The sequence below is a fragment of the Fusarium musae genome, chromosome 9, assembly GCF_019915245.1.
Source record: "Fusarium musae strain F31 chromosome 9, whole genome shotgun sequence".
In the NCBI taxonomy this organism is placed as follows: domain Eukaryota; kingdom Fungi; phylum Ascomycota; class Sordariomycetes; order Hypocreales; family Nectriaceae; genus Fusarium; species Fusarium musae.
Genome location: NC_058395.1, coordinates 2,596,047 through 2,613,226, shown reverse-complemented (window position 1 = coordinate 2,613,226; position 17,180 = coordinate 2,596,047). Strand labels below are relative to the sequence as shown.

Sequence of the window (17,180 nt, the reverse complement as noted above, 5' to 3'; positions counted from 1 at the left end):
CTTGAACCACATTGATGTGACGGAAGCATCTTTATTTGCCCCCATCCTGGTGAAGGGTGAGTCAAGAGTGCCCTGTGCTTCAGCTTCATGCTAGGCGCTGTTCCTGCCAGTGTTGTCCTTTGTCGCTCTTGGGTGAGAAGATCCTCCAGGATGATTGTGTGATAACTTTACCAAGAGCGTTACTGCAAGTAAACTACTTAGTTATACTCTTCATGCCCTATTCATCTCGTTCTTGTGCTGCCCCCAGCTTCTCTTCACGCTCTCTCTTCCGTCGCAACAGTCCCTCCAATTTCGACGCTGTGTTGAAAACTCCCATGGTCGCAGCCCCGCAGTTCTTACACGTGGGATCCTTCCTGTACCTCTTGAGGGCACATGCCTCGCAGAAATAATGGCCACATCGCGTGACGACAGGTTGCTTGTAAGGCCCCTCGCAGATAATGCATGCAAAAGGGATCTTTTCCAGCATTTCTGCGTCTCCCTCATCCTCCACAGCTTCGCGATCACCGCTAGTCTTCTTCTTGCTCTTTACCACGTCTTCCCATTCTTTATCAAGCTGCCATCCTTGCTTGATGTCATCTCGCGAGTGAAGAAATATGCAAGCATCGCCAAAACCACACCTAAAACGATTAGCTAGCTGCAATCAACGCATTGGATTATGTATCCACTTACCACCCGGTCTTGTTGTAATCTTTGCAGACGTCGGGCTTGAAGTCGAAGGTTGTAGTGATGCGCACATTGGAGGCAGCGCGAGCGGGGCCCTTGGTTGTCGGTTGATCATACCAGTCTTTCCGCTTCGTGGCATCGTTTGTGTCTGATATTGGCACTTCACGGTTCGCGAGGAAGGCTGTAGGGCCGTGATCTTGATCGGGGTTTCGTTGACTCGTCGAGGACGCTGAGATCGCTGCCTTCTTGTTGCGCTTGGTCCGAGGTCCGTCTACAGCGCCGCGCTCGTCGTCTGAAGAAGAGGAAGAGGAGTCGCCATGCGCTAGCAAGGGGCTGGCAGGTCGCTTTCTCACGTTGTCCTTGGCTCGTCGGCTCCTTTGCTTGAAAGCGACGGGGGCGGGCATCGCTGTTTCAGTGGTGGGTGGTTCAGCCATGGCGTCGGGTCGCGTCACGTCAATCGGGAGCTTGATAGAAGGGGCGGCTTTTGCTGTAGATATAGGAGTTGATGCGCTGCGTGCCTGGCTGAGGTGATGAAGGTTGACAAATCTTGGCCCAAAGGAAGGCAAAAAGCGAAAGGCTGAACTAGAGGTGGCGTCAGCTCCACAGTTTATGATGAGTCAGCCATTCCGCGCCCCAGCAGCTAAGGTTCCCTGTGGCGATACAAGCTCTCAGCCACAAGTCTCCATCCAGCACCTTCCATCGAATGCAGCCTTGTCATACTGACCTCTTTAGCTCAGTGAAAGCTCAAGGGCAACACAGGAGCCTCATCGTGGCCAACTCTGGCCGTCACTGCCAATTTATTTCATCTGCTTAATGATACATCAACATGTGATGTGCTTAAACCATGGTTGTTGAGTTTGTCCGTATACAGCATGGTCGCATAATTCTCGAGCCCAACAACGAACAACGTTCAATTGAGACAGGTCCAAAGGTCAAGACAAGCACAAAAATGAGAGTAACTTATCGAGCATCTGTATTTAAATATCTATCAGAATGCTGCCTTTCGCTGGGTATCTCCCATCAAGGTCTTGCCAATCCCTGGGACACGGGCCAACTCCATTCTCCAACAAAAGAACAAACAAAAAATGTAATCCTCGCTCGCCCAGTCGAGTTTTCTTATACATGTTTACAAACCAACGCCATACTCAAAAAGCTTTCAATCGCTCAGTCAAAACACATCCATCCAAACGTTCCAACCGCACTCGCAAGCACCAAGAACGTCAGGATACCCGCTCCCGCCCGATCCGCCGTCGTAATCGGCTCCGGCTCCGGATTATCATGCGAATCCTCTCCCGCCTTTGGATCACCCTTCGAAATACCACCCGTGCTGTTCGTCGCAGGCGGTTCCGCATCACCAATCAACAGACTCGACACCGCAGCCAGCACATTCATCTGCTCGCCCGCACCGCTCGTCTCGTCAACAGCTGGATCTACGAATTCACCACCGCTCCAGTAGAAACCGCATTTGCGACCTGAATCTCCGCCTGTGCATTGCCTAACCGCTGCTTCGGTTGATGTCTGCAGCACAGGGAGGATGCGCTCTGCTGTAAAGGGCGCGACTTGTGTTGTTACGGCGAGCCAGCGGTGCACGTAGCCCTTGAAAGATAACATGTCGGTTGAGCAGGCGCCCTTGCGGCCCTCGCAGGGGACTTCGTACATGATGTCCTTGGGGAAGAAGTTCTTGAGCGTCGCGTCGAGGAGCTTGTCGATGCGGTCCTCCCATACAGTGGAACCGTTGGTCTGTGAATGTAAGTGCATGTTCTAGTGGAGAGGTAGGTGGACTTACAAAGTTGTACATGAACGCAGCGCCCTGGATGAGGATGGCGGCGTTGTAGGAAAAGGTGGCCTTGTTGATGTCGGTACAGTTCTTGCCGACGTGTCCGCCATCATACACCAGCCACTTTTCGTGATCGATGTAGTTGACGCCCCAGAGCCACTCCCACGTCTCCTCAGCGTATTTCGCATACGTTTCATTCCCAGTATATCGCGCAAGACGAGCCCCAAGGTTAAAGAAGCATCCGTTAGCAATCGCTGCTCATGTTAGCTAATTCCTTCCCATCATTCAATCCAGGACAAAACGCACTGTTCTTGTAATCGTACCCAGAGTTGGTAAAGGGAATCTGCCATCGCATTCCACCGTTACACTCGTCATCGTGTCGCTCGGGCTTAGCCTGCGTCGTCCATACAGCCTGTGCAAGGGCGAGCCATTGGGGCTGGTCGTCGGGCGGGTTGGGGAATTTGTTCTCTGCTGCGAGCATGGCGGACATGCCCCAGAAGCCTTGGTCGTCGTTTCCGAGGGATGCGCTGTGGTTGCTGGGCATGTAATCGTGGCCATCGCCTGTTTGGTGAAGCATGCCCTCCATCACTACGTGGTTGTAGCTCTCGTCGCCGGTGAGCTTCCAGTAGTCTGTCCCCAATTAGTCTTCAATTTATCTTAATGAGGTGTCAATGCCGACGCACCGATATATGTTCCCATCATCGCTCCGCCTTCCCACCAGTAGTAGTCGCCCTTGTATTCCGTGGGAGGACCGGGCAAGATACCGGGAATCATGCCAGTCTGGTTACCGTCATATTGCAACATGAGATCATACGCAAGTGTTCGCGCCGATTGCTTAATCTCATCTATTTTAAGGTCAGTACGCCTCCTACTTTGATCACAGTCGCCGGCATCGTACCCTTTGTTCCGATCTTGTAATACTGTGCGTCGACCGATTGAACGAGAAGACCTCCCAGAAGCACAGCCTGGGCCACAAACGCTGTCGGCGACGAAAACATGGTGTCGCCGAGATAAAATATGAATCCTCTACAAAAATCGGTGTCGATATGAGGCGATGTCGTGATATGGTGGTCAATCGAGGTAGCTTGTAAGCGAGCGACACAAGCACCAGACCTCAGCGTATGAACTAAACCCTCCCGCCAAAAGAAGACAGGACCAGAAAATAAAAGTCCAAATGGGATATAAAAACGAGTGTTTTCGATGTCAAACTTTACGGTCAAAAAAAGCGAATGCAAAAGGTAAGAAAGAAAAGAGAGATCTGGGTAGATCAAAGGTGGGACGGAAAGCCGGGGATCTATTCTTTACTACGGAGTACGCACATAACTACAAAAAAACAAGGGGGAAAATGCAAGTTTATTGGTACGAGCCAAGTCTCTGGGCATCGGGGCAGTGCAGGCGCTGCGACGAGGAGGTCTATTTGCTTGGCGGGTTTTAGAGCCTATCGACGAGACAAGAAGGTTGAAGGGCCAAGACGCCAGTGACATGGGGTGTTTTTGATCATGACTTTATTGGCAAATGGTCAGGTCTTGGCGAGGAGGGAGCCACGTAATTGACATTTGAACCTGATTTGCAGTGCATGATGAATTGAAAGTGAACTGAAGTCTAGACGATAATTATAAGAGACCTCGTTCGAACAAACATCACGAGCTGGGGATGAGACAAAGTGAGGTGAAGTCCATCGCAATAACAAAGAAAGCCAAGATCTCCTGTGCTAGAGTGAGATTTGAACGGGCCACGCAAGCAAGCCCTTGCACGATAACAAAATACCCTTCCTCTCCCTCAAATCTATGACAGTTACAAAGTACTCTTCTAAAAGATTTCCCCCTTTCACAGAAGAGGGCGCTAAACTTTAATGCGCCAGCTCCACCCAATTGGCCCAGCCCCTGGTATGCTTAAATATTACCTTATTCTTCCTCCGCGACCACTGAAACACAGTGGCTGCAAGGAATCAAGGTTTGACGTGCACGCGAGACATTTTTGACCATGAGATACTGGAATGAGGAGTGAGCTGTTAATACAGTCGTTGACATGTTCGTTCAGTGACTGTCGAGAAAACAGGCTTCGTGCATTAGTGCTAAGACCTCGTGATGCTAATGCCCAGTTTTGATCGAAGGGGCTTCTTGGCAGACCGTCATTACTTGGCGGGAGTAGGTATGTAAACAGCATGACATTTCCCCCCGTCCCCGAGCGTCCCGGCTCCTCACAGTGCTGTAGAGTCCACCTCACATGCCAAACTGTCACTGGCGCTCGTATAAAATACCCGTGTGGCTATGTATCCCAGCAACGGGCTCTTTGGTAGAGAAGGGGGCTAGAGGGGGGAAAGTCAATTGGTACGCGCCAAGCCAAGACAATACGCGTGTCGTCGGTCTTGGGTTTTACCACCGTTTCTGAAGTGGTGAGCCGGTATTCATCTTGTTTCAGCTTGGCGAACGCCTCAATTGACTTTTATTTCGACGATCGTAATTTGCAGATTTTGGTGAGTATATATTGCGTCGACGCGTCTTTTTGCTGTCAATGAGGCCTCTTGGCGCTGGTACTGGTTGAGATAACTTAAATGCCTGTTGTAATTGGGTGCTTTATTGCGGGATTAGAATGAGAGGTTGTTCCCCGGCCACGGCGTCAACTTCACGGCGCTTCTCTGACGTATTGCAATTTGGAGGTTGGGAGCAGCCACATTTCTTAATGTGTTGAGGAGGTCCAGCACAGGCTTCTAGAATTGGTGTGTGCGAGACTAGTCATCTGCTCCCGACGGTTGGACGCGCATCATTTGTGGAAACGGCCAGAACGGTCTGCGGATAAGTGTGCAACATTGATCCTACCTTTTTCGCATTCTCATGTATCACGAAACTGATACCTTCCGGGCGGTCGGGAGTTGGGAGATGAGGCGACGTATTTGAGTTCTGTGGTTTTCCACTGAAGCTAAATTTTTGGCGGGGATCTTCTGGCGCCCTCAGTTTTCTGGTGTTGCGGCGAATGATCACACTGAACCACCGGTGGTCAACAACGTCAGAAGAGGTGAATTAGTAGAAGATCGTTTTAGCAAATGCCGTATTGCAGAGTGGAGGTGTTGACTGGCCAGAGATAATGAACGTTTCTTCACTGAGAGTGCATCTGTGTATTGTGCGACACCGTCATAAAGGGGCAAAGCAGATGGAATTTGGATGAGACTGGTGGCCAGAACTACCAAACACAATACAACATCACCATTGCGAGTTTCTTTTGACGTAAATATGCGATTGAAAAGCGTTTTTGGACATCAAATGAGTCTATACCGATGGCAATACCTTGCTACCAGCACCGCCAAAGATTGAGAATGTGCCATCTGCAGGGTAACCGGGCTTATTAGACCGCTAACATCCAGTTGGTGCAACAAGGCCCCACGCTCCATTGACCAAGGGCCATTGACGGCTGCTATTGATGTTTATCAGTCTGAGATATTATAGGAAACTATTACAACACTGGCTGTCACCTTGAAACGTCGTGTTAATATTCCGTCCAGACATGTACTGAGTAACTTTGACACGACAAACATTTTGGCTAACAGGTATTAAACCGACATTTTACGGCTCGCTATTGCCATTACCTGTTCCAAAATCTGCAATGATACTGGCTGTTATTACTGCGCGTGCCATGTGATGCAATGATTGCGTTACAAGGTGCCGAACCGTCCGGCCGAAAGCCCAACGGCACTCGGCCGACCAAGCGATGGATGTCACACTTTCATGTCGGGAATAATTGACCAATGATGCTAAATGTGTTCATGTATTGTGACCCCAAGCCTTCCTTTCCATCCTTCAAATATGTACAAGCAATTATTATACGTTAACCACCTCAATCCAGTATCGCTCGCTTATTTGGGGAGAGAAGCAGGAGCATAAGACTGATCAGGCTTAACAATCTTAGCACCAGCAAGCTGCTTATCCGTATAGGCAGGCCAGATGATCTGACGCTTCGAATTGGACACAACAGAAAGCGTAGTGAAGCCGTTATCAGCGCCGAACTGGTCGCTCCAGCCAGAGGTGATGGTGAAGTCGCCGCATGTGCTAGGTCCAGCGCTGCGCTTCTTGCTCGCGCCGGGGCCCTTGACGTCGTAGCGGCACTCGTAGGGCTTGCCGTCGCCCGTGTCGATGCCGAACTTCCAGTTGCAGATGGAGTCGTCGGAGCGGCAGTACCGCTTCGCGTCGCGGATGGTCCACTGGGGGGTTGAGGCCATCATGTTGACGGTCTCAGCGGCGGGCGCGGCTGTGACGCCGGTGGCGGCGAGGAGGGTGAAGACTGCGGCGGAGAACTTCATTTTAGAGTGGTTGTTTGAGTGGAAGTGGTTTTATTTGTAGGGGAAGTGCTTTTATTTGTGTGCAGATGAGATGTGTGAGTGTGATGATGAGAAGGGATGAGAAGAGAGGCTGAGGGCTGTTTATATAGATGTTCAACACCTCTGGTCTAAACTTATGACATAGAACCTCCAGCTCAGTCCCACAAGCTATCCTGATCCGTGCTATACCTCACCGCGAGCTCCAAGCTTCATTTTCCCTTGCAGTAGAGACCTCGTGCGTTGAGCAACACGAGGTGATCGACAGGCCGAAGCTGGATCTCGTATTCTCAACCCGCACCCACCGACAGCCATCAGCCGATGAACCGCACCGAACCGCAGCGGGAGGCGTAGAAAACTATGCATAAGCATAAAGCGGCGCGGAAGAAGCATAAAACGGTAGTATTATTCTTTAATTGCTACCTCGTGACTGTATCTATCAGGGCATAATTGAAGCAGAAGCTCTCGTATTGAAGTGGTGCTTTGCCGTGAAGTATCGCCATCCCCGCAAGAAGGACAAAAATAGCAGACGCAACCTGATCAGATAATTCTTCCGTTAGGTACAGTACAGTATTTCCGATCTTTCCGTCTTGTTCTACGTCAGAAACTGTGGAGATGCCCATGATCAATCCATCGCTCGATGCAGCATCTCGTATTACTCGAATCTCACGTTACCTTCACTGTCCCTTTGTCATTATGTGCTGTAAATGCGCGACGTCAGTAATGAATCCTTTCACACCGTTTCTTTTTTACGCCACGATGCGGGAGCAGCCCTTCTGGGCTGACTGCTACAGCGGGGTTTAGCGGCACACCACGCGCTAGAACCGTTCTATATTCTATTCTTAGGTCCAACACTTAACACTTCTCATTCATTGCATTCATCGTCAATAGGTACCTACATCCGAATCACTTCACATATCCAACGTCATAATCCATCATCTTCTAGAAAATCTCCGCCTGATGTGGAGATCACAATCACACCATCATTTCCCCCTCTCGTGTAGCTGATTACAGGGTCGATCAACCCGGCCCCTCTCGTATCCTCAGACCTGCAATTCAAATCTCACTGTACATTCTCATATGCGCATCTCTTCTGCAGGGATTTTTCCATCGTGTACAAAGAGTATACCGTTTTTGGCGGATCTGCATCAGCGCTGACATCAACAGAGCGAATCATCACTGCGAGAGGAACAGCGTGACATATACTGCATGCAGGGAGTTCATAATGGTCCTGATCTTTTCCTCTTTTTTCGCATTTCTACCACGGTACTCTGTCTTTTTCATAACTACATGTCCGTCGTCAAATCACACAAGACTTCATAAAATACCCCGCCCTTTTAGCTTAGCTTAACCCTTCTGGCCACCTGTGGGGACCTTGAACAGGACAGCTCGGCCGTCGGGTCCTTGGCCAAGAGCCTTGTCCACACGGTAGTATCCCTTGCGCTCCAACTGGATAAAGTCGTTCTCCTTGAGGCCGGCGATGCTAGCGTCGACCAGCGCATCGACCTTCCACGCGGTGGTCTCGGCCAGGTAGTCGTCAAGGTTGTCATCCTTCTCTAGCGTGTCCTTGGTGATGAGGTAGCCAAAGTCCCAGAGCTCAGCCTTGACTAGGTTCTCGGGGTCGGCCGCTAGCCAGTGGACCTTCTTGCTGGTGGTCTTGAAGTCGCCCGCGAGGTGCAGCTCGAGGTTGAGATCCTTGATGGGTGAGGCGGACTTGTCGAGGCCGCGGACGATGGCGTTGCCCCAGCTCATCAGGGTGATCTCCTCGTTGTCGGCGAATTCAGCAACGTCGGCCTGGTCGAGGAGAAGCTTGGGTCCGAATGTAACCTGCTTGGTACCAACGTCGGGGTTCTTGACGTGCTTGGGTCTGTCCTCCTTGTAGGACTTCTCGGGTCCGCCAGTCACGGTGACAGTAACGGCGTCCTTCTCCTCAATGGCCATGTATCGGGGCACGACGGGGTCGAGCATTCGCTTGTTGATGGCCCAGATAGTTGTCCAGTCCATGGTGACGATGTTTCGGCTAGGTCCCTGCTTCAACATGAACTCACGGAGAGCGGGAACGGTCAAACCGCGACGGAGGATACCGCGGACGGTAGGCAGACGAGGATCATCCCAGCCGCTGACGCGACCGGTGTCGACAACCTTGGTGAGCTTTCGCTTGGAGAGGAATGTTCGGATAAAGTTGATACGGGCAAACTCCCAGAGATTGACCTTGCGGAGCTTGAGGTTGTCAATGAACCAGTGGTATTGCTCGTTGCGGTCGGCATACTCGGTCGTTCGGAGCGCGTGGGTGACGCCCTCGAGACTGTCGACGACGGGGCAGGCGAAATCGTAGGTAGGGTAGATGTTCCAGTCCCAGCCGGTTCGGTGGTGAGGAGCGGGCTCGGCGCCCTTCCAGTTGGGGAATCGGTAGATGACGGGGTCTCGCATGGAGCCGTTGCTTGAGTCAAAGGCAATGCGAGCGCGAATACAGTGTTTTCGGCCCAGATCGGTGCCGTTCTTCATCTCTCTGAACATGGCCAAACTCTCCTCAGCAGGACGGTCACGTCGCTTGCTGGCAAGACGGTTCTTGCGGTCGTCCTTCTGGACCTCGGGGTCGGTGTCATCGGCGTACGCGTTACCGTCGAGGATCATCTGTTCGGCAATCTCGTAGAGCTCCTTGAAGTAGTCGCTGGTGTGAGTGACGGAGACGTACTTGATGTCCATCAACTCGAGATCGTGGAGGATAGAGTCCTCGAACTCCTGCTTCTCCTTGGAGGGGTTTGTGTCGTCGAATCGGACGAGGAGCTTGCCATTGCCATCTGGGGCAGTCTTGGCGAAGTAATCGTTGAGGAGAGCGGCCTTGGCGTGACCAATGTGAAGATAACCACTTGCGAAATGTCAGTAAAGTCACGCGATGCGTGTTTCGATGAAGAACATACCTGGGCTCGGGAGGGAAACGGGTGACGACACCGTTCTCGGTGTTCTGGAGGCCAATGTTGTAGTTGGCACCGCCGACGCGCTTCTCCTTGCCAGAGTTGAGCTTCTCCTTCAGCTCAGGATGAGCATCCTCGATGAACTTGAACCATCGGGTGATATTGGCGTAGGCGCCCTTTCGGACGAGGCCAATGGCGACCTTGTTGGTGCGGAGAGCAGTCCAGACCTTCTCATCAGCCTCGCTCAGGGTGTAGCCTCCGAGGTAGGTTCGGAGAGTGAGGTGCTTGTCAAGATCAGCGGCCAAGGGACCGAGAGTCTTGAAGTCGGCTGTGGCGAGCACTGGAGCCGCGCTCTCAGCGTCGAAGCTCATGATGGCGGGGTTAGAGGAGGGGAAGTTGTCGGGTAGAGTGTTCGCTGTGGGAGTCGTGTGCTGTAGCTTCGTTTCGTTCGTATGCGTCTATCGGTATCGCTTTCAATCTCGTCTTCGTCTATGCAAGAACGGAGTGGGAAGCGTCTGGTAGAAGTAGGTCTCGTTGCCCCAATTTGAAGCCCAAGATTTTGGAGGGGTCAAAGATTTTGGCGGGGTGATTTCTGATGACTCAGGATCTTCATAAAAGCACGTGACCGTATCGTGTGACAGGTCGGTCAACATTCCACGAATGCTACCATTGACTCTTGACCGAATATTTGTAAGGGATGAATACTTTATGCATTCAATTTTTTGTATATGTTCCAAAGTATTTCTGCATTTCGCTCAATCGCACGGGCAATTCGCTCACTCCGTTTCCATCGTCTTACTGTCACCCCACCAATAGCGAGGCCGGAGGAGCTTTGAGCATCGCGAGAACAACATTCTCATCCTTGAGGATTATCTCAAGAATTTTTACATACTGATGAGCCACACCGAAAAACGGAGAGCATCCGTATATCGGTCAATAATCACCTTATGTTGATGACGATTGCATGAATAAGATCTTGGATATCCCGGCGTGGCAACCCCGGACCAGGCCGGAAGGTTACCCGCCGGCTCAGAGCCGGCTTCTAGACCACGATACTCCGGGAATAAGCACCGGGTGTGCAGGCCTTTTGTGTCACCCCGAATTTGTAATTGTATTTTGTCTACTGACTTCTCTAACCATTATCTCATAGCTTTCCTTGACAGGTTGACTATAAATCTTCATATCGTATCGTCCATGTGAAGCCATGGATGAGCCAAGATGTCTCCTGCAGACACTCGCTGTGTAGGCTCGTATACAAAAATCTTGGATATCAAATCATACAACAAGTCAGCCTCATGCGTAGATATTTTCGGGAGCGACCCAATGATTTTGTCAACTTTTTCGGAGTATGCTCCCAGGTAGACATCATCAATTCTGATCGCGGCAGGTTTCCAAAATTTGTTGCGGTAGCACTCCAAGTATGGCCTGTTCTCACCCTTTACTCCGTCTGGCACAGTTGATGTTGACTGAAGCTCCTGGAGATTCTCTGGCTGATCCCAAATATCGGCGATCCATTGCTTGAGCGATCTCGTGTTTTCGAGCACTTCGCCTAGGGGCTCGCCATTGGTCGTATCCGTCGTTGGCAGGCCATCATCGTCGAATAGTGGCTCTCCCCATGATGTCGGCAAACAGCCAAGGTACTCGCTGACCCACCCAAGCAAGTTTGCTGGGCTATCGACGTTGGGAATTGAGAAAGGAGAAGAGCCTGACCTGATCTGTAGGATAGAACAGCCCAGAGCCCAAACATCACTCGCTGGGCTGGCGGGTTTCCCAACGGCTACCTCAGGCTCCAGAAAGCCTGGAGGTGTCCCAAGTGTTTTGCTCGAGGGAGAAGAGGTCAGAAATGCTTGATCACAGTCGATCAAACAGATGTCATCAAGTATGAGGTCTTCTGCTGACGTGAAGTCGAGATTGCCAACGACATACCTCGGCGCCTCTGCACCAGTAGGCTCACCCGATATCGTTCTGAGGGGATCACGTTGAGGTTCACCAAAAATACGGTATATACCTCGATCGTCTAGATGATCAAGGTTACGGATGCGAAACACTATGTTGCTCGGGGTAAAGTCTATAGAGGATCAGTAAAGTGAAGGTACGGAGGGAAATACGCTACTTACCTCCATGACAAAGCCCTCGAGAGTGAAGATTTGCGATAGCTTTGGTAGCTTGGGAAGCCACGCGACGCGCCAGCCAAGGGTGAATCCTACTCTGTAGGTCTTGGGACATGGTGTTGCAAGAAGGGCCACAAGGTGGTAGGACTAGACATAAATGCCGGCCATTCGGTCCTTCGATGTGGAAGAATCGCTTGTAAGTGATGAATCTTTCGTCTACCATTTTCGAAATAATGCTGTGACACATGACTGCTTTCTCTTGCACCAAAGGGGAGTCCGAAGCTGCCACAATCTTGAGGGCTACCCAGATGGACTCCAAGGAGTCGTAAGCTAGCCATACGACAGAAAAACCGCCATGACCAAGCTTATGGACAATCCGGTACCGCCGCCCATCGAGGTGATCGCCAATATGAATTGGGTGAAAGCCCCTCTTCCTATAAAACTCGGGCTCCTCTGTGTCGACAAATTGGATGGTTTCAAAACGGAATGAGTCGTCAGAAACATTTGATGCAAGGCTGATATTTTCATCAGTGGAAGGAGTCATCTTTAAGCGCCCTGCTTTAACTGTGAGAGTTGGAGAGGATCAGAAAAGGTGATGGGCTGACGAAATGAGCGGAGGACGAAACCTCATGTTGTTGGTCGAGCAGTTAAATCAGGGAACAGCCTATCACGTGCGAGATGTCAAGCCTGAAGTCGGACAAAGAGGCCAACTTTGAGAGTCAGATGCCTATAAAAACAGATTTGTTTGTCCGCGTGTATATATACATGCTAAGCCACTGCTGAAACTTACATGGTGAATCATCTTCTCTTTTGTAAGATTAGTCAGTAACTACACCTTAACATCCGAAAGTGCCATTAGCAGATCAACCGCCCCTAATAGCTCCTGTCGATTTGAGAGCACTAGTAGCTGTAGTAATAGTATTGACAAATCTCATTCATCATACATGACCAGTAAGCGAATTTCAATGCTCTCTCTGAACCTCTCAGTATAAATTCCATTTTGGATATCAAAGGAACAATGGGGCGCAGCTAGGCAAGTTAGCCATTATGAAAACTAGACAGCTTAATTCAGGCCGAAGCCAACGGTGGCACAGAAATATCACCACCCGTTTCGTGCACCGGAGTACATACCTCTAGCAACATCAGTCCGACTATCGTGGCATTTGAAAACCCATACTTGGTCCCGCATTTGATCACTATAGTAGTACCAGCGATGTGCTGGGTGGTGATACAGGTTCAGCGACTCGCCGACGTAGTGGGGGAACACAAGGTCTGTTGGTTCACCATCCCTCGCGAGATCAAACGTTGAAAAGTCTCCGAGTGTGAGAGGGAAATCCCGCAATGGGCCAAAAAGAGGCCTCCAGACACTTCGATCGAAAAGCATCGTGCGGTTAGTGGTAGTATGTCAAGATGTTTGAGGATTTAGGGGAGTAAGGTCGTGCTACGAAACGTGGCCTGGGTAACAGAAGTATGTCAACTCACTTGATCACCTGGAATCTGTTCTTAAGCAAATGATCAGCCTCGTCTCCAAGATGGTAACGTATCCTTTGGACGCTGGACGACGGCGTCTGGTCTGGTTTCCAAAGCGGTTAGTAATAGCCAGAGGAAAGGAGCAAACTCTTACCAATGTGTGCCGCGACAAGAGGTTTTCTCTTACGGCTGCAGCCGCAGCCCTTTGACAACGGCTGTGACAGTCTGTGCTACGCGTCCAAATCAGTAACCACTGCAATGCTGAGAGACAGTCAACGAGGGAAAAACTTACTGTATGCTCAAAGGGGACTACTCGCGAGGCGCCAAGCTTTGTAGAAATGAAAGCAACTATCTCAGGATAGTACTTTTCGCGGACAATGTGATCCATTTCAAATTCTTCGTTTGTTAAACTCGTCTCGTGGTGATCGAGTTCAAAGCCGTGTGTATCAAGGACAAAGTCAGACTCGTGGCCCCGTATATCAGTAATGCTGATGTCGTGGACTTGTTCGTGAAGAACATTGTGTTGTGGAGGGACATCTTTTCCGTCGGAGGGGACGGGGAAGTTGATAAAGTAAGGTTTTTGAGTGTCGTACAAAGGGAGACGCTTTAGATACCATAGATCTGTAACGACTTCAGACCCTGGCGATTGGGGTCAGCAGCGGAAACACAACTCTAGGTAGCGTAGTTCTGATTGCAGCTTGGCTTGCCTTTGTTTTCCATATTGAGACAACTTCTATGATGAGTAAGGTACTAGATAGAAGATGTAAATAGGTAATTAGTGTTGATGGTTCTACTACTAAGGCAGGGCTGGTCTTGCCTGGTAAAATGCAGATGTACTGTATAAGAAATGGAGGACAGACTTATCTGTGCTTCTGGGCAAAGCCATGCACGCAGATAAATGAGTGGTTCCAGTATGACTGCTATGGGAAACGAGGCTCGGGAACAAGGAGGCTCATTATGTCCATGGATGCTCAGGTGTACGTACAGTAAGGCACCTAAGGTACCTAGGTAGTGGTGTGGCTGCAGGCTGCATGTGCTGTGACAACCACTAAACTCCCTGTCTGCACTGTACTTGGGCGGGGTAAATGTGGAGTGACGTGGCCACCTCAGCCCTGAATGCCAGTCCGCGTTATCAAGTACGTACAGTACCTACCTACCTAGCGACAGTGCTACTCGCTCCCTTCGCTTTTGTTTTTGCTTGATCCGACGTCGCACGCGAATTCATTTGTTGACCGCGCGATCAAGGCCGCGAAAGCCCAAACAAACCCGCGCTGGGCTAAGGCTTGTAGACCAGGAACGTCCTTACCTTACGTATCATATTATTGCTAGGTATCGCTGTCCTTATCGCTACCGTTACTGTTACCGCTACTGTTAGCGCTGCCGTGGCCGTTGCAAAGCTTGTTTTGCTCTCCGCCAAAAAGAAAGTCTCCATCCATCATGAACAAGATGGAGCCGCCGCCGCCCTTATTTAACACTTGGCGACCGTCGACATCATCAAAGTCCCTTTGGCTGTCTCCGTCACGCCTATGGCTCCCATTTTTTGTTCTCATCGGACTCGTCTGGATATTGATGATGCGGATTGGACCTCCCAGCAGTAACGGCCCTGTTTTGACCGACATTTCCCGCTCACAATGCTCTCGCAGCAGCAGCAATGACATGGCGTTTTTGCCTTCGTCTGTTACCGTCCTTCCTTCAGGGTCCTTTTACTCTGACTATAGCGAACTGGTAGGCACCTTTCTAGGTAGTTTAGCGGGCTTGATGGACCCCCATTCTCCCTATCCCTATCCATATCCGTGCTATTGGCGACCCCTCCCTAACTTTTGCTGATAGTTTCCCCTCATCATTGACCTCCCAGTTGGACTCGTCCCAGCGACAGTCGTCCTATTGACCCAAAGCATTACCGACCTGTCAGCCCAAGACTTTGACGATATCCTCCACCGCTTTGATCAGACAGACGATGTCTGGGATAGCCATTTCCTGTCTTTTGTTGTCTTTGCCCATCGTGGTGCTTTCAAACCCATCAAACCCCAATTGCCAGAAGGACTCGCGAATCGATTACAATCTCTTGGTACAAAGCGAGTTGCCCTGGTCGATCAATCAAAGCTGGAACTCGATGCTCTGATGGCGGGTCCCTACTTTGCCACTGCCACGGGACTTTTGCCAGTGAGGAAGCTTTTCCCAGATACTCACGCAGCTTTTGTTGCGTCGCTCGTTCAGTCGTCGTCGTCCCAATCGTGAGTTCCTCAATCAGCCATCTTCTCCATGCTATACTCTCCCCTCCTCGCTAACAATACATGAAAGCATCACCTATTTGAACGCAACAACAGCCGATGCATACCCAAACCAAGCCATAGCCGTTCCCTCCCGTCTCTACTTCGCGCCGGACCCTGAGAAGCCTTTGAACGGTCTCAGAGTCGCAATCAAGGACAACATCGATATCGCTGGCGCCAAAACATTTGCCTCCTCTCTAGCCTACGGTCAATTCCATGGCATCAAGTCCCACAATGCCCCCGCCATCCAGCGATTGCTGGATCTTGGCGCCGTCATCGTGGGCAAGACAGGCATGAGCCAGTTCGCTGATGCCGAAGATCCTACTGGTGACTTTGTCGACTTTCATGCTCCCTGGAACCCCCGCGGTGACGGTCTCAGGTCCCCAGGTGGGAGCAGTTATGGCTCAGGTGCTGCAGCAGGTGCCTACGATTGGATCGACTTTACCATTGGCACCGACAGTAAGCCTCCGAAGACATGCTCACCAAATTGATTATGCTGACACGGGCAAAGCTGGTGGAAGTGTACGACAACCGGCGGCGAGCCAGTCGGTGTACGGCCTCCGACCTTCAAAGGGAGCTATGAGCGTTGAAGGAACTGTTGTTATCCATAGGTGAGCTTCCGCGGCAAGTGATTGAGCCACAGTAGACTGACGTACCGTGCTTTCTTCCATATTAGTGATCTCGATGCCATTGGTGTTCTCTCAAGGAACCTCAGCGTCCTTCACACCGTCTCCTACCACCTTTACCCAGATAACATAAAAAGGACCTTAGATAAACCCTTGACCTTGATCTATCCCAGCCACCTATTCCCCGTCGAGGACGCTAAAGCGCAAGAGGTCTACGACAAGGCCGTTCAGGTACTAGAGAAAGTCTTGGGTGTCACGAGACGCAATGTGAATTTCCACCACGAGTGGAAGAGGTCCCATCCTGACTCTGAGGCCTTTACGGAATACTTCAAGGAAGTCTTCTACGATTACGTCGTCTGGGGTCAATGGAAAGAGCGATCTACATTCCGAAATGAGTACCAGGCCAAGTTCGGCCGTCCACCTTACGTCAATCCTCTGTCCAAATTTCGCTGGGAGCTTGGTAGCAACATGACTGAACAACACTTCTCAAACCTGCAGGCTAAGCGTCAAGAGTTTCAAGCCTTTATCGAGGATATATTCGGCGAAAATACCATTATGATAACGCCGTTCAAATTTGGGGAGCCTGACCGTCGCGACGAATACCGACCAGAGTGAGTTCTACCCAACTGCCAGATAACGCCGATGCTACGATGCAAACCACTGACATTCTATGCTCTTCAAGGCCAAAGTTAAGGAATAAAGACGAATTTGGCTGGGGACTAAGGCCCGCCTTCCAGACACCCATGGCTGGTCAGCCTGAGATTGTTTTTCCAGTGAGTCAACTGCCAGTCTTCTCGTCCGTCAGCCAGCGGGAGGAGAGATATGGAGTTATTGCTTCACTCATTGGCTCTCAAGGTAAGTCTGCATGCAATTATGCTCCGATAGCTGTTCTCAGCAGAGGTTAACTCCACCAGGAATGGATATGCGCATTGTCGATATAGCGGAAAAGTTGCTGAAGGAACTTGACGTTCCTCAGACTGTGCTGACGGGCCGGACCCCGTTCCATGTCGATTGATCTCTCGGTGGGACTCAAGATGGA

At 50.7% G+C, this 17,180-nt stretch overlaps 6 protein-coding genes across 6 annotated transcripts; 1 reads left to right on the top strand and 5 right to left on the bottom strand.

The window, feature by feature from the left end:
• Positions 1 to 217: 217 nt before the first annotated feature.
• On the bottom strand, positions 218 to 1,097 carry J7337_012055 (uncharacterized protein; the record flags this gene model as incomplete). Its single annotated transcript, XM_044829586.1, has 2 exons — positions 218 to 617; positions 670 to 1,097. The coding sequence occupies 2 exons, from the start codon at positions 1,095 to 1,097 to the stop codon at positions 218 to 220; spliced, it is 828 nt and encodes a 275-aa protein (XP_044676261.1).
• A 730-nt stretch (positions 1,098 to 1,827) lies between these two features.
• Positions 1,828 to 3,438, bottom strand: J7337_012054 (uncharacterized protein; the record flags this gene model as incomplete). The annotated part of the gene is made up of 5 exons (XM_044829585.1): positions 1,828 to 2,403; positions 2,450 to 2,694; positions 2,747 to 3,070; positions 3,124 to 3,285; positions 3,339 to 3,438. The coding sequence occupies 5 exons, from the start codon at positions 3,436 to 3,438 to the stop codon at positions 1,828 to 1,830; spliced, it is 1,407 nt and encodes a 468-aa protein (XP_044676260.1).
• A 2,852-nt stretch (positions 3,439 to 6,290) lies between these two features.
• Positions 6,291 to 6,734, bottom strand: J7337_012053 (uncharacterized protein; the record flags this gene model as incomplete). Its single annotated transcript, XM_044829584.1, has 2 exons — positions 6,291 to 6,635; positions 6,663 to 6,734. The coding sequence occupies 2 exons, from the start codon at positions 6,732 to 6,734 to the stop codon at positions 6,291 to 6,293; spliced, it is 417 nt and encodes a 138-aa protein (XP_044676259.1).
• A 1,362-nt stretch (positions 6,735 to 8,096) lies between these two features.
• On the bottom strand, positions 8,097 to 10,035 carry J7337_012052 (uncharacterized protein; the record flags this gene model as incomplete). Its single annotated transcript, XM_044829583.1, has 2 exons — positions 8,097 to 9,618; positions 9,671 to 10,035. The coding sequence occupies 2 exons, from the start codon at positions 10,033 to 10,035 to the stop codon at positions 8,097 to 8,099; spliced, it is 1,887 nt and encodes a 628-aa protein (XP_044676258.1).
• An 807-nt stretch (positions 10,036 to 10,842) lies between these two features.
• J7337_012051 (uncharacterized protein) lies at positions 10,843 to 11,890 on the bottom strand (the record flags this gene model as incomplete). Its single annotated transcript, XM_044829582.1, has 2 exons — positions 10,843 to 11,732; positions 11,782 to 11,890. The coding sequence occupies 2 exons, from the start codon at positions 11,888 to 11,890 to the stop codon at positions 10,843 to 10,845; spliced, it is 999 nt and encodes a 332-aa protein (XP_044676257.1).
• Positions 11,891 to 14,817: 2,927 nt separating this feature from the next.
• Positions 14,818 to 16,756, top strand: J7337_012050 (uncharacterized protein; the record flags this gene model as incomplete). The annotated part of the gene is made up of 5 exons (XM_044829581.1): positions 14,818 to 14,970; positions 15,076 to 15,479; positions 15,547 to 15,935; positions 15,976 to 16,126; positions 16,192 to 16,756. 5 exons carry the CDS (start codon positions 14,818 to 14,820, stop codon positions 16,754 to 16,756), a joined length of 1,662 nt encoding a protein of 553 aa, XP_044676256.1.
• Positions 16,757 to 17,180: the final 424 nt, after the last annotated feature.